This window comes from Gymnodraco acuticeps, unplaced genomic scaffold (assembly GCF_902827175.1).
Source record: "Gymnodraco acuticeps unplaced genomic scaffold, fGymAcu1.1, whole genome shotgun sequence".
Taxonomy (NCBI): domain Eukaryota; kingdom Metazoa; phylum Chordata; class Actinopteri; order Perciformes; family Bathydraconidae; genus Gymnodraco; species Gymnodraco acuticeps.
Window position 1 is genome coordinate 10,724,447 of NW_022990238.1, and position 15,829 is coordinate 10,740,275.

General features: G+C 42.7%; 1 protein-coding gene across 9 annotated transcripts in view; it reads right to left on the reverse strand.

The window, feature by feature from the left end:
- si:ch211-278a6.1 (SRC kinase signaling inhibitor 1) overlaps nucleotides 1-15,829 on the reverse strand; it is a 117,603-nt gene that overhangs the window by 28,944 nt on the left and 72,830 nt on the right. For all 9 annotated transcript variants that reach the window (XM_034220421.1, XM_034220428.1, XM_034220424.1 and 6 more), the window contains exons 2-5: nucleotides 15,675-15,704; nucleotides 14,486-14,832; nucleotides 8,791-8,829; nucleotides 644-839 (exon numbers count right to left, since the gene is read on the reverse strand). In XM_034220421.1, coding sequence (XP_034076312.1) covers nucleotides 644-839; nucleotides 8,791-8,829; nucleotides 14,486-14,832; nucleotides 15,675-15,704 — 612 coding nt within the window. The remainder of the gene's footprint in view (nucleotides 1-643; nucleotides 840-8,790; nucleotides 8,830-14,485; nucleotides 14,833-15,674; nucleotides 15,705-15,829) is intronic.

Sequence of the window (15,829 nt, forward strand, 5' to 3'; positions counted from 1 at the left end):
AACAAAGTGGTTAGTAATGAGACACGGAGAGGAGAGAGAGGCAGCTTCGCTCTTCTGTGATCTCCTCATTGAATATAGCCCTCGTCAGTCAATTGTAATTTAGTTTTATAGATCGTTTTTTTTCTCACAATACCTGATGCAACACCACTCCTTGATCTGGACAAGCCTCACAGTAATACACTGCCAAGGCCCTTTTGTAGTAAACCTGCTGTGATTAATACAGGCAGGCAGTCTTACAGTCAAATACACAACACTAGCAATCTAAACTGGAAAACATTCTCGGAAAATGTCAGGGTTTTTTATAATAAACCATTCTTTCTAATTGTACACCTACACACTTGCTTGTTAGTTCATCGTGCATATATTAAGAGTATTTGTGTCTATACTTAAATAGATCAGCTCGTTATAAGTTAATTAACCATTCAGAAAGTTATGTTATGTGAGCACTCACTACTCTCCAGTCTTCTGTAGCAGAGCAATTAGAGTAAACTGTAACGGTAATTGAGATGAGAGTAAGACACTTTTCCCGTTCTGTGTAAGCGTGGCGCTGCACATCACCAGCCTGACCAGGTAAACAGACAGCTGTAAATCTGCCTGGAGTCCGGCCAGCTTGTGGTGACAGAGCAGTGCTTTAAATCTTAACCTGGAGATCGTAGCTTATTCTGACTGGCAGAGCGGGACAGCGGCAGGCTCTGGCGGAAACGGTTCATCCTGTTAAACCCGACGGGGATGTCAGCTTCTGACATGGTCTCCAGGGACTCAGCTGAGGCGAAGGAGAGCTTGGCGGCCTGGTCGGCAAGCCCAGACTGGGTAGACTGGGAATGCCTTGGGCTGCGGCTCTGCAGGAAGACAAAGCACAAGGAAACACACACTCATTAACTAAGAGGTCAAATCAAGGCGGAGAGAATGGATTAGACAGGGCCAATGAAGTAAGACCAACCGGAAAAAGTGACAGTGAGCACACAATGAGACACTACACAATCAACCACGTAACAAGATTAATGAGACCTTGACAATGTTTTAGCTGCCAGCCATTCACTAACAATTACCGGCGTCACAGTATCCGTCATCAGTTGAATGCCGCAGCAGAAAAGCACAATATAGTTGTTCTCAAATGGCACAGCACTCCAGGGAATCAGCCTTTATGAATCACCTATGGTGGCGAAATTAAGCTGGAAACTGTGCTCCAGCTCAGCATAAGTTATGTCATGTTTCCTCGAAATGTGTACAGCATCCAAACTCTTTCCCCTGTGCTGTTAGGGACTCTAATAAGGACTTGTGGGAGGGGAGGAGAAGCGGATGCAAATCCCAGGCTGTCACTATTGGTTTATCCTGCAGGACTCTGCCCAGTATCTTCTCCCTGAAAGACTGTTAGTGCAGCAGGGCTGAGCTCACTGAACTGGCTCCCTGATCCTCCACCGCTGTAGCGTTTCCTGCAGCTCAGGGGCGGCTGTAATGAGCTCCCACAATGCTCTGTGATGCTTGTTTGGATGGCAGGAGCAGACACATCTTTAGCCACAGTACAGTAGCTGTGCTGGTTCCCTCATCCTTTCACCATGCCATGAACACAACTGCTCTCCCCACTTTCAAGGATTTATTTTTTCTTCCCCAATGTGTAGCATGGATTCACTGTGGCTTCCATTAATGTATTAATGGAAGGATAGAGGGTGTCGTTTTTCTCATACTGATATTCTGAACAATCTGTGCTGTTGTATTTGCTGTAAAGTGTCTCTACTGTAGGCTATTTTAATTTTATGTACAGCACTTTGGCTCGACCAAAAATCGTTTATAAATGTGCTATATAAATAAAACTTGATTTGATTTGATTTGATTATTTAATTAACTTGACAGTCTGTTAGAAGCTTCACAACATGTTTTTGACTTGGGCTGTAAAACAAGACACAATACAACAGCTAGGGATTACCTTTATTTACATTTTTTAAAAATATTTATTCAAAAGTAAAGACATTTTCCATCTCAATTTCACAGTAGACATTTTCAAATGCAATGATTTGTTGTAACCATGGTTGTAACCAACAGCCAAATTCCGAAAGTGATTCATTTTTAAATAACGCAAAGTTGAAATACTTTCTGATTTAGCTGTGGTGCTATATGCGCATTATTTAAATAATAGTAGTAATTTGTAACTTTATTTCTCATGTTATGCTATGCCTTCTATGTATTAAATTGTATCCTGGTTTTTTATAATTTAATAAAGTATGTATTATTTTCCATTATATTTTCGATAAATGATGTCGTATTAAATACATGTGTCGACAATTTACCCCATTTGTACGGAGCCCCTAAAGGGACATGAAAGTTTTGAGAAAGTTACCGGTGCGCCAAGGAGGAAGTGGAGCACACAGGAGACAACCATTTAATTGCAGACTGTTATGTTTATGTGGGGAAATGACAGTGCATACATTATTTGAGATATATTTCGAACTCAGACTTAATTTTAAGGACATTTCGGCCAGGGGTGTAGAGCTATTTGTTTAAGCACCGGATTGGCAAAACAGGAGAGTCTGTAAACCAGTCTGCTTTGATCTATGAATTAATGTCCGTGACTCTCAGGGTAGGCTACCTGCTGCCCACAGCTGTTTTAAAGGGAAAAAAAACACTCATAACACATACACACAGAGCCAGTGGCGGACTGGCCATCGGGACAAATCCGATGGGCCGGTACCGAAGTGGGCCGGTCGGGCCACTCGGCCCACTCCAATCGGGCCACTCCAATCAGGGCCACTAGGTCCACCGTTTCCCCGCAGTGAGGCTCCCCCCGGTTGACAGTTCACTATCCCCCCCCCCCCCCCCCCCCCCACTGTTGACAGTTTACGTGGGCTGGGTGAGATTCCCGGGCTGATTTTTAGTCCCAGTCCGCCCATCATGCACCCTGGTGACCGGACATCTCCTTCATAAAACGAATGAACAGAGAGTGTGTGTGTGTGTGTGTGTGTGTGTGTGTGTGTGTGTGTGTGGTGTGTGTGTGTGTGTGTGTGTGTGTGTGTGTGTGTGTGTGTGTGTGTGTGACTGTGACTGTGTTTGTGTGTGTGTGTGTGTGTGTGTGTGTGTGTGTGTGTGTGACTGTGTTTGTGTAGAGGTGAGTGTGGTTAAAACGTAACAGCCTGCGGTCACTATTTAGCTGTTCGGATGAAGGTAAACACAGTGTAGGCAGTGCGTAAAAGCTCTTTGAGCGCTGGTGCTGCTCTTCTCTGAGTTACACGTCCCGTTGCCTCCTGGAGTGACCACACACCCCTGGTCGAAATGTCCTTAAAATGAAGTCTTAGTACGAAATATATCTCAAATAATGTATGTACTGTCATTTCCCCACGTAAACATAACAGTCTGCAATGAAATGGTTGTCTCCTGTGCGCTCCACTTCCTCCTTGGCGCACCGGTAACTTTGTCAAAAAAAGCAAAAAAGTCGGCATAACGGGTTAGTTTCTCGTGAGCACGAGATACTAACCCATCATCCTGACTTTTTTTTTTTTTTCATGTCCCTTTAGGGGCTCCGTACATTTGAAATGATTTTTGATGATTTGTTTCATTAATAGATATACATTATTTTTTGCTTTACTACATTAAAGTGAATGAGCTGTTACAGTATGACATTTAACTATTATTATCACCTGTTATTTGCTTTTTAAAGTTACTGCCATGTATCACTTGTGTTTACAAGGGAAGTTACAAACCCCATATCATGACTAAAAAGCAGAGCTATCTTTTTTTAAATGTAAGATTCCTTCTGTTGCTACCATACATAATTCAGTCACACACACACCCACACACAGAATGATAGTGGTGTCCAGTGATAGTGGTGGCAGACAGTGTCTGAGCACGCAGAGGACGCTGATGCTGACAGATAACCCCCACCGTGTTTTCTAATGGGCTCATTTATCTAGAATGTGACCACACTGAACAACAACACAGAGGAGAAGCACATACGCTGCATCACTGTGTCATATTCTGGCCAGCTACAGTGCAATATAATATATAAGGGGGTGAGATACAGTACTACACATAGTAAGGTTAGTGTCCAATAGCATTTTATCTCGTCTTCCTTTCTATGAAACAAAGTATCTTTGCATTCCTGCTTTCCACTCTGCTTATGGCACACTTATTTTATGAAGCCTATGGTAGTTCTTTAGTTAATATGAAGCTAAAGTTGACAGTTGTTAAGCTTTGCATAGCACAACGACCAAAAGCAAGTGGAAACAGCTAGCCTGGCACCGTAAAAATATATGCGAAACTGAGCTTTGTTACATTTTTGTGCTTTTCAACTACAGGAAGTTACCAGTCTAAATCACAAAATAGGTAAACAGGTTGGAGCGACTAAACTCCAAATGAATTTAGTTGCTAAGAGGCTAATCTTGGCCTTTGTCAGTCGGCTACATATCACTTCTCAATAATTACAAAAAACAGCCGGTTGATAAAATATTTTATAATTTGTTGGACTCAAATTACAAGTATTTTGTCTACCTGGAACGGCATCTGTAGAGAAACCAGCTACCCGAGCCCAACACTATTTCTCAGGGGAAGTCACACACAGAGATATATTTGGCATAAAATGCAATACCAGTTTCCAGTATTAACGGGATTGGCAGAAAGCCCCACCATGTGTAAAACATGTCAAAGGAGTTTTCTTCAGGGAGTATATGGTAATTATTTTCTCTGTATGGCTAAAAGGGGAACTCTGTTTCAAAATCTCCGTGTTTCGGGAATTTAAATAACCTAGCTGGAGTTTTCTAAGAAAAGGCAGAGGGAGTTGAGAATTTGCTGCATGATGGAGCTCGAGTCTCACCATGTTTGCGTACTAAAGTTTTATATTTCTGAACCAGCTAAAAACAGTGAATGTGCAATGTTATACCCTCTTCTATAAATAAGCTGTTAAAAAAGACAATGAAACCGATGTATGAATGTGTGTGATCTCACCAAATCTGTTGCTCCTAGTCAGCTTGCCTAGTAACTACGTACATTGGCGTCCATATTGGTGGTTTATGTGATATGAAAACGGAAAATCTCTCCATGTAGGAATTTAACATTGTAAATATTATATGTGAAGGCACCATCTGGTCCTGCTAGACAAGCCAGTGTTATACATGACCATGTTCACAGCCTGATACGAGGGAAACTGGTTCCACCTCCTTCTTATTTTCCCCTACAATCATCTCTCTACCGCTGCCCTCTTGCCCCTTCCCCCCTCAACCTTTTCTTTTAGAGTGACTTTTTCAACAGCACTCAATTATTGTTGAGAACTCTAAACTATTCTAAGGGCACGGCAGAGGAGAGGAACAAGTAGGGAACATGATGATCTTACTCAGAACAGAAGTGAATGGGGGAAATCGGGACACAGAGGTCTGACGGCAGACCTTAGGCTACAAACTGCATTAAACTCAATTCGACCTCCGCCATGTTTTTTCCTGTCTCGCATTAACACGTACACACCCACACAGGGACGCTCTGTTTTAAGGTCAAGTGGCACTGGAAGAGTTTTTGGTTAAAAAGTGCAAACAAATAAGAAGAGAATCAGCTTTAAAGATGCTTAACACACTGTGAGGAAACAGTGTTGATGCCAGGCAGCACTCAATTGGAATTAAGCTACGTTTAAACCCTGAATTGTTCACCTCTATAAATTCTTTAATTGTGCTGGTATGAACTGTGGTTAGCCTGTTATTTAAGTTTGTTGTCAAATAAAATTGAACTTGATGCAGAGCAGACAACGAAACACACCATATTGTCTGTCTCTTCCAGCCATCTCCAATGTTTTTTCTTAATTTCCGCTCATGGTAAAATCATTTGAAAGTAATGCTGTCTTTCTTTTGTTAGTTACGTAACCATTGTTGAGAAATGAATCGTCTGAATTTTCTTCTTTTTATCGGACAAAACCGATTGAGGGTGTTGTTTTTATTTTTTGGAATGAAAATATTAATTTATTTGTAATTCTTTAGAATCATCCATGCAGTGCATTAAGCATTAAAGTTGCAGGTTCTACCCATTAAAAATGGCAGATTGATATATGTTGTGGGAAATAGCATAATGTAAAGTATAAGTATAATCATTATACAATACAATAGAAATGGGCAGTGCATGCTCAGCCAAAGATAAGGCTTATTTAAGATGAGAGATTTCAGCATTCAGTACATCATGTATCTTTCTTGCAAATACATCCAGCACAATTGCATAAATGAATAAAAGCACACTAGCCAGTCTGTAACTATCTAGGCTGTGGTTTGGTAGGCGTTACCACATGTGAAAGTGTTGGAGTCCAGAGGGAGGCTGACCACACAATTGCTGCCGCTGCTGCTAGCCAATTCTCTCTGATCTTTTCCCTGAATGTAGTCATTTCCCTCTCAAGTGGTTTGACATTCTGATGGAGTTGAGCGAGGAGACAATATACATCAACCAGAAATGTCAGCAACAGACTCGATGTGTGTGAAATGACAATGAAGTGTTTGGCTTTTGAGTATAGTTTTGAAAACTTGAGGTGTGAAATGGTGAATATCACAAACCTCACGCCTAACCACATCTCTTCTCTTCCATTATTTCTTTATGAAAATTCTTCTAATGATATTTTCCTCTTTCTGAAAAGCTTGCTTCAGGTTGTACGTCTCCCTCCAATCTTTTTTTGTGTCTCTTGTCAATCATCTGTCCACTCCCAAAGCTCAATTCTGATTCTTGCTGAGCTGCTCCACGTCAACAGATCTTCCTCTGCTTCAGTCTCTAGTGACAGAGGTCAAAGCTTCATCCAGGTGACATGATTGTGCTGTCACTTTCTGCAGTTCAAGATTTTGAGCCTGCTTTGTCTCCGTCCAACTATAAGCTGGCTTTTCGTTCACAACAAAGTTCACACCCATTACTTTTAGAAAATGGAGGAAGAAAACGGCTGACTAAAATCAATCCATCTCTAACCTTAATCTTCTGCCTGGACAACCCCCCTAAACTCCATTCTCTTATATACCTGGAGTCGTCAATGCAGGGAACCAATCGCTTTGATAAAGTGCTGTAAATTACGCAGCGATATTAAACGGTTTGCTCAGAAGAAAAGGGAGCAGAATGTCGTTATCTTTGAGAGAGGAGATGATGGCTGAGATTGCAGGAAGTGATTTTCTTTTTCTGATAGACAAGTAGCTTGAAAACACAGCAGGCACCAACATGTCGTAAAATGTCCTCTCTTTTGTATCCCAGTTTAACTGTGCATTATTCCATATCCAACACCTGCAAAGTGGTGAATAGTCACAGTACATATAGTCAAGTACTGTACTTAAGTACAATGTTTCTGTACTGGTACTTTCCTTGAGTATTTCCAATGTATGCTATTTATACTTTATGCAGCCCATTTACATGCACAAAAACATGTATAACACACTACAGGAAAGAAAATGTTTTAATCATTCTCTGGTGTGTACGGTTTTTTCCCTCTGCTTTCAACTCATTCTCAAACAAATGTCTTTCTCTATGGCTGGTTACATGGAAAATACAAATTATGATTAGCACGCATTTACTATTTAGTCGTTGTGAACCAAAAGATAAACTAATCTGTTGATATAATCCATAATGAAAGTTGTCCGTAGTTACAGATCTTTCCTGTTCAACGTTTTCAAAGTTTTCAGTAGTGCTAGACACACTTACTTACAAATGTTATTCTTTATCAACAAACATGAGCATGTGTCTGTGTAATGTTTGACAAATCTTTTACAAAAACATCCAGAGAGCTTTTGCAAACCACCACTTGAAAGTCCTGCAGAGTTGAAATCCTCTGGTTTTGGATTTATCTGATGGCCGGGGCTCTAAATTCTATTTCTATCACTCTTGCTTGAGGTTGTAGTACTTGTGTAAGTGAGTTATATATTGCTCAGCCTTCCATATAGGTCAGGGCAAAGGACATTGATATTCAGTGACATTTCCAACCTGTCCAAATGATATTGTAAGCAGGGATTCAGGGAAGACTACACCGCAGAGAAGCCTTAGGCTCTTCTCTCACGCACATTAAACGTTCTTTAACTTTCTGTTTAGATAGGACGCCTCCTTGCCTGCACATTAAAAAAACACACAAGCTACAAAATTGGTTCAACTCTTTAAATAGATAAACACTTTCTATACATCTTGACGCTGGCCTTCTCCAGTTCATTTAGCACTTATTGCCTCTTTGCAACCTGTGAACAAAACACATTCAGCCGCCCAGCCATGTCTCAAGCCTCTGTGCTAATGTCAAAGTATTATTTCAGTCATGCCTCAGCGGCATGTCTGAAATGTCTACTTAATGTCTCAGTCAGTGTGAGTAATACTTCAGAAGGGTCACATGGCTTCTAGCCATTAATGCCAGCTGCCTGAGGGATCATAAATCCTGAGAGAATCTCCTTCTGCAGATTAAATGGAGCTGGAGAAGTTTAAGCTGTCGCCACCCCTGACACCTCTGCCACTACACACTCTCACACTGCCCAAAGAGCCGAGAGATGTCAAGTGATCTGGGTGTCGCAGAAGCCAGAGAACTAAGGAGATAGACTGGTGCTGCCCGAGGAGTCTGACATAATCCAGCCACACACACACACACACACACACACACACACACACACACACACACACACACACACACACACACACACACACACACACACACACACACACACACACACACACACACACACACACACACACACACACACACACACACACACACACCACACACACACACACACACACACACACACACACACACACACACACACACACACACACACACACACACGAAGATGACGAACACACAGGGACAGTAAGACAAGCAGCACTGACCTTAAAGCTCCAGTAGTTGGGCTGTTGCTGTTGCTGTTGCTGTTGAGATTATGAAGGACAAAATAGGGAAGGGGAGGGAAACAGAAAGAGAAAAGTTAGGGACTTGCTTCTGAAATAATAACAGAGGATCAATGACATAAATAAAACTTTTTTTTAAGTGCATAGAACAGGCTGGACTGGAGAGGAGATGTGAGGTGTTTGACACTGAGATCCAAAGCATCCTCCTTGAGAAGTATAACCGGTTGCATTTCCTAAATCAGTTCCTTGTTGCGTTCCATTTTTGACAGGCCCTATAGGAAACTCATTAAAATTGTTGACAGCTTCATCTAATCCGAACCAGAATCGTTAAATTTGATTGGTGTTAATGCGGGGGGCGGCTGTGTTTTGCAGGCTTCAGGTTACAGAGCACCTGAAACAAGATTGCACTGTTGGCTGTTACTGGTGAAAGGGAAGGAAATGAAAAGGGTGAAATCGAATCAAACAGCAGCCCACTCTGTTGTTCCGATGTTGGACTCTCTCCCAGACTCCTCCACCACCGGCTCCGTCTCCTCCTCGCACTCGGCTGTCTCTTTCACTCTCAATCCACCTGCTCTGCTCTTTCAACTAAATATCGTCACATCACCACTTTTTTCTCTCCATGCTGAATCACTCATGAGCCTATTTGCCCTTCCTGCTGCTCTGCCAAAGTGCGAAAAAAGCTGCATGTTGGCCAAGGCCTCAGGAAGTGAGCTTTCCATGCAAACGTAATAACCCCCCAGTCGAGTTCATGAATTGTAATTCTAATCCAAACTCTTATTCTACAGTAGTTCCTATTCTTATCTGACGGCAATTTTCAGTCCAGTCTTCCTCCCTTCTGCAGGAACCACATTACTCTCCTGGAGCAGGGAGGGTAAAAAAGTGACAGTCAAGTTTTGATTTATGATAGTTGGTGGTAATACTGTCGCAACAAAAGCCTGTATTATTTCAGTATACATTAGCATTACAGGGAGAGTGATATCAACCGTTCATAACCTTATTGCAAGCTTATCTTTTATTTATTGTTCCCTCATTTGGCCCTGCTGCCATTCTTTGACATTATCTTTGGTTTTATCATTTTTCTGTGCTGTCTAGTTTTTTTCTCTCTTATTAATGTTCTGTAGTGCAATTTGTTGCTTAAGTGGTAATGGTTCCTGGGCAAAAGTACACTCAGCGATGATTAAATAATAATGCTAATATTTGTAATCTTTTGTGTTGTGCATGTCTCGCCTTTTATTACATGTTATGTTGGCTTTACTGAAGTTTTGATCAGGTTTGGTGCAACAATTGATTGCCCACCAAGGGTCAACACTTGGTATTAGTTGTCAAGACTTGGATTTGTGGTCTCTGTAAAGGTCAATCAGAAGAGCCGATCAGACGATGCCTTGATTCTGAATTGAAACTTTTTAATAATTATTTACATTATTGCCTGCTCTTTATTGCACCCTGAGATGATCACACATGGACGGACACACACCAGTGTGTGTGGCTCCACATGTGGAGCACACAATTGTACTCGGCGCCACAGAGCTCGGCGCTATGAGTCTTGTCTAAACAGCACTGAAGCTTTCTTTTAAATTAAATACAGAACTAGATTAACCTATTGACGGCATTGAAACCAGGCAAAACTATTCTCGTTTGTAACCACTTATGTATTAAAAGAAGCCTGATCTGTGTCCCAATTTATACTACACACTAAAAGCATACTGCATGTACTCCTTCAACATATTTGGTAGTTAATATGCAAGAAAAGTCTGTGTTCAGCTTCTATACTAAATACTAACTGTTAATAACTCTAGGTAATATATCTATAATATACTCATTTGTAGTTAAAGGTGGGGTATGTAATTTATTTCAGAAACACATTTTGTTATATTCCATGGAATGCTCTTAACATCCCGATAGCAATGAATATATTAAATGCTTTGATGATAAATACATAAAAAAACGTCATCTGTGGAAGCTGTGGCGCTGTAAAAAGCACGACCAATCATTTTAGCTGGCCCGGCTAAAATAACTGGATGGCCTACCTGCCTGTCAGCCTTCCATCTGTGCACAAACTTATCTCGTGCCCTCATTGGTCATGTGCGCGTTCGTGTGTGTTGGAGGAGGGGCTCTGTAAGGAAGTGGCAGATTTGTTCCGGTTGTGTATTTTCAAATTCTAGCGCACTCGAGCCGGTTTCTCCAAAATTACCTACCCCACCTTTAACTTCAACATTTAAAAACAAATCTTCCCGGGGTTGTATGCCCCCGGACCCCCCTAGAGGATGTGAGGTCCACCCCCAAATAAAGCAGGTTAAAATAATTAAATTGCATACATGTTCTTTTAGTAAACACTGAAAATGGGTCCCAGAGACCCAAACAGCACACAAAGGTTAAAGGTAAGCATATAATAATGTTAAAATGTGCTAAATATATACACTGCAAAAAACAAAAAACAGAGGAGTAAAAGTAGCTCACGACTTGTTTTATCTTTTGAAAGTCGCTCTCATCCTAAAAAAGGTTGGTGACCCCTGGCCTAGAAGCTATTCCATAGCATTTACATGGACAATTTTCTGTCTGCCAAATAATGTAGCTGTACTGTTTTTACAGTTTTACTTTGAGATGTAAAAAAAAGGTTTGTGTGATATATCTGCCTAGACACTCTAACATTAAGTGTGACTCAAAATGATATGGAGCATAATCTCCACCCACACTTATTTCTTTCCCATAGCATATACATTTCTACCAACATATGTCGAAGAAAATATTAGTAGGAGAACTCTTCGATGTGACGCTAAGGAGAATTTATGTCTCCAGGGTAGTTTTTTCTGCTTTGTTTTTTTAGGTAATATGGTCGCCTGTCAAAAAGAATTAAATAATTAAACTTCATTTTGGGTTAATATTAGAACACCTTTAAAGACATAGCTTTGCTACATAGATTTAAACAAGGAATGTTGTCTTATTTAAACAGGACAATGAGCGATCTGAATGAAACATCAGCATCTCCTCTGAAGTGGTCAGAAAGCTAATTCTCAGTAAGACTCAGGTGTGAGGGATCATGGGTAAAGTGGGTCACTGGTGATAAGATAAGACATGAGGGGAGGTTGGACTCATGTTGGCCTTGACAACCTGGCCATGTGTCAGTCATTTATTCAGTAAAGCTTTGTCCTTGACAATCTGTTGAATCCAGAGCGGCTTCGAGGCAGCATTGGAGCATCATAAATAATTGCTGTTCACTTGTTTAGACAATGTTAATGATATTATTTTCCCACAAAGCTAAACGACTCTGAAGGCTGGCTTTAATGGTGCGGAAGTCATTCGTGGTCTTGTGGTGTGTTTGTCTCTTGTGGTGTGTTTTCTCTCTGTGCTTTAATGAGGCTTACTCACAGTTTTCAGGGAACGTCAACACATTCACAATCCCCCGTCTCGTGTTGTTGTAACTGTTGCTCAGCTGACGTTGTTAGAACCCCTTAAACTTTCTCCATCCTAGCAATTACTAGGCATTTTATTTTGTGCGGAAATTATACAAAGACGTTATCACACTAATTCATTCAGACATAATCCCTGATGAGACAAAACTCTCCAATGAGGCTCTACTAATTAGCTCAAATGTGCACCTTGTCATATTTAACCTCCTGTTGAATTTAATACGTTGTGAGCCCCGAAGAGACAGTTGTACTGATGCCTGTTTGAAATGTCAGATTAAACCTGGGGCTAAAGAGCTGAATGCACGTAGAGACACCCAGGAATACATTTGTGAGTTGTCCACAGAGCTCCAACAGGAGGATGTAGCCTCGCAGAGCATAGCGCTGCATTACCTGACCGGCATGTATAGCAGGCTGCACTCGCTGCACCCCTCCTCCACCTCCGCCTCATGTCGTCATCCTTTCTGCACCCCCGCCCCCCTCTGATCTCAACCACGCTTTACTCTTTCCCCCCCCCCCTTCAATCCTCCTCCGGTTTGGCTTGGCATCCCAATGTTACCGCAGCCCCTGTCCCCTTCTGTCTGTCATTTAAAATACACCTACACTAGCCACCACGGCAAATAAAGGCTGCACAAGAGGCTGTGTGCAGTTTACACTATCGTCCATTCAGCCTTCGTCTAGCCTGCAGAGCATATGCAGCCCCCGTCACCACAACAACCAGCATAAACACAACAGGCGTGGAATATAATCCTAGCTCGTGCATCCTTATCAGACACAAACACACACACACACAAACACACCCTTCTCTACAACAGCCTCCAGCTTGCAGTCCCGTCTCACCTGCAGTGCACCTGTCCACTACTCCAGTCATCCCAGGCTGTCGGTCAGGTGCAGCGATGCCTCGTGGTGTTTTTTGCCCGTCTCTCCCTCCCTCTCCCTTCGCTCAGGCCACCTCTCTCCCCCTCTCTCTCTCTCTCCCTCTCTCTCTCTCTGTCTTGCTCTCCAGTAGCACATGCGGCGGAAACTCTTTATTTAATTCATTACAACACCAGCCGATTAACTCCTTCGCAGATGGGTGGCTGGCTCCTGCTGGTGTTGGCTAATTGAGCAGCGGGCTGCTTGACTGGCTGCTGCGCTGCGCTCCTCTCCTCTCCAGCTCCTCCTCCCCCCCTCCCTCGCTCCTCGCTGTCCATGCTCTGTACATCCACGAGATGACAAGAAATCCCGGGTTCTGCTGCTGCCTCCCCCGTAAACGGAAAATACGTTTTGCATCTGTCCACTCTCCCGGCTTTTGTTCACATTTTTTTTTTTTTTACCTCTGTCTCGTTAATTCTCTCTCCCTTCGGTCTTCATCATTGCACAATTCTTGCTTCTCTAACCTGACCTTTGCAACGCGATATCCCTACTTGCCATTTATGGGAGAGGTTGCCACGGCAACTATGGACTCCACCTGCATATCACCCGCCCTCCCTTGCTTGCTCTCACTCACTCACTCGCTCTCTCTCTCCCTTTCATTCTCTTTTCTCCCCTGATGTTCTTTTCTGTCATGTCTTTACAATAAATCTAACCTTTTTTCCTCGATACACACACAGCAGTAGAGCTCACACAATGAGTGTGTGTGTGTGTGTGTGTGTGTGTGTGTGTGTGTGTGTGTGTGTGTGTGTGTGTGTGTGTGTGTGTGTGTGTGTGTGTGTGTGTGTGTGTGTGTGTGTGTGTGTGTGTGTGTGTGTGTGTGTGTGTGTGTGTACCTGTGCATGTCAGTCTGTGAAAGTGGTCAAATGATAAACTACATCTTATGGGGGAGAATAATTGATAAGAGACAGAAAGCAAAGGAGAAACATTATCCTTAATTGTTTAGAGAACAGCATTAGCATTTATACATTCATAAAGTGTGTGACTTCCCATCCTCCTTCACACCTCAACAGAGCCAGTCTATGTAAAGTCCTGGCTGCAGAAAATAAAACAAAGAAAGCTTGGCTGTGACAGTTTAATGACAACCTCTAATAACCACCATACAAAGACCCTCTGACAGCCTTTCCTTATTCTCTCTCTCTCAATTATTTTAATAAGCACAATGTGCAGAAATTGTCCTGACAAGAGACAACCTGATGATACCTCAACTACAGCGTTACGTGTGCATGTAAATAGGCCTGTCTACATATTTTTGTCTCTAATCAAATTGACAGTATTGATCAGTTTGTCACGTACAGTATCTCTGACAGGATAGTCCTGAAAGAAAAACAGAATCCCATTCCCCAGGTATGACTTTTTACCTGTTCTCGTGCAGCCCGCTCTGACGTCCCCCTCATGCTGGCGTGGGAGGGTGAGGGAGAGGGTGGGGTGTGGTGTGGGCTGTGATGCGGATGCTGCAGTTGCTGCTGCTGCTGGTACTTGCTCTTCAGGTGGTCCATGAAGGCGTCCCTCTTGCGCTCCATGTCCACCTTGTGCAGGTTGGTGAGGGCCTCCAGGCTCTGGGCCGCCGTGACCGTGTGCCGGTGCTCCGACGTGTGCACCAGGCCGACATTGGAGAAGCGGCGAGCGCTGTTCCCCAACGTCCGGTACTCTCGCGGATACTCCAGGTCATCTGTGGAGATCATGTGACTGCCACCACGCTCGGGATCTGTGGGACGAGGACAGAAGGATAAGGGAAAGGAAGGAAGAGGGAAGGGTTGGAAAGTGTGAGGTGATTCGACACCCACACACGCATGCAGAAAGATTTCAGGGTGAAGACGGCAGCAGGCAAACATGGGTGGAAACAAAGGGAGCAAAGAGTAGGAAAAAAAGGCAGAGAGAGAGAGAGAGAGAGAGAGAGAGAGAGAGAGAGAGAGAGAGAGAGAGAGAGAGAGAGAGAGAGAGAGAGAGAGAGAGAGAGTGACAAAATTGAATTGGATGTTAGACTATTTGCCACCAGGATGTAGCATTTCCCTGCAGAATTATTGATTTCAAGTTCTGAAGGGAAGAAAAATGAGAAAGTAAAATGCTTCTGCAATAGATCAAAGCAAGATGATGGGACTGCATTTGTTTGGCTGGATGTTCCATTGTGATATGCCTGCTTGTCATTTCAAGTGTCTTACGTTGTTTCCTTTGGAAACACAGAGAAGCAAAATGCTGAAAATTGAGGAAATGGAAAGTCAGTTGGGAACATGAGGCAACACTTCCTTTATAAATGTCCTTGTTCTTTTTCACCAACTACTGTCCATCTATCTGAGAGTTCCCTCCATCCCTTGACATTCTCTGCCACTTACTCTACATATTCTCACCGTCTCTTGGAGGAGAGGCGCATCACTCTGACAGCCTTTGGCCTTTTATCAGCGCTCTAATTGAAAAGAAACACTATTGAAAGCATGAGCAAAAAGGAGACAGCTGGAAGGAGACGGTATGGTAACAGAAAAAAATAAGTGACTGAAAAATTAAAATGTAAGCATAATGGAAGAGCAGGGAGCCATTCGCCCGGTGAGTTACCTTGCTTAGCATAACAGGCCCCGGCGTTGGCTAGAAGAGAAACATGCAAAGGATTAATTTGCGTGTTTGTGCACAGCGGTGCCGACAAACACGCCAGGACACCATCACATGAGCATCAGCAAAGAGCTATCAGGAAATGATAGCTCTTTCTCTGA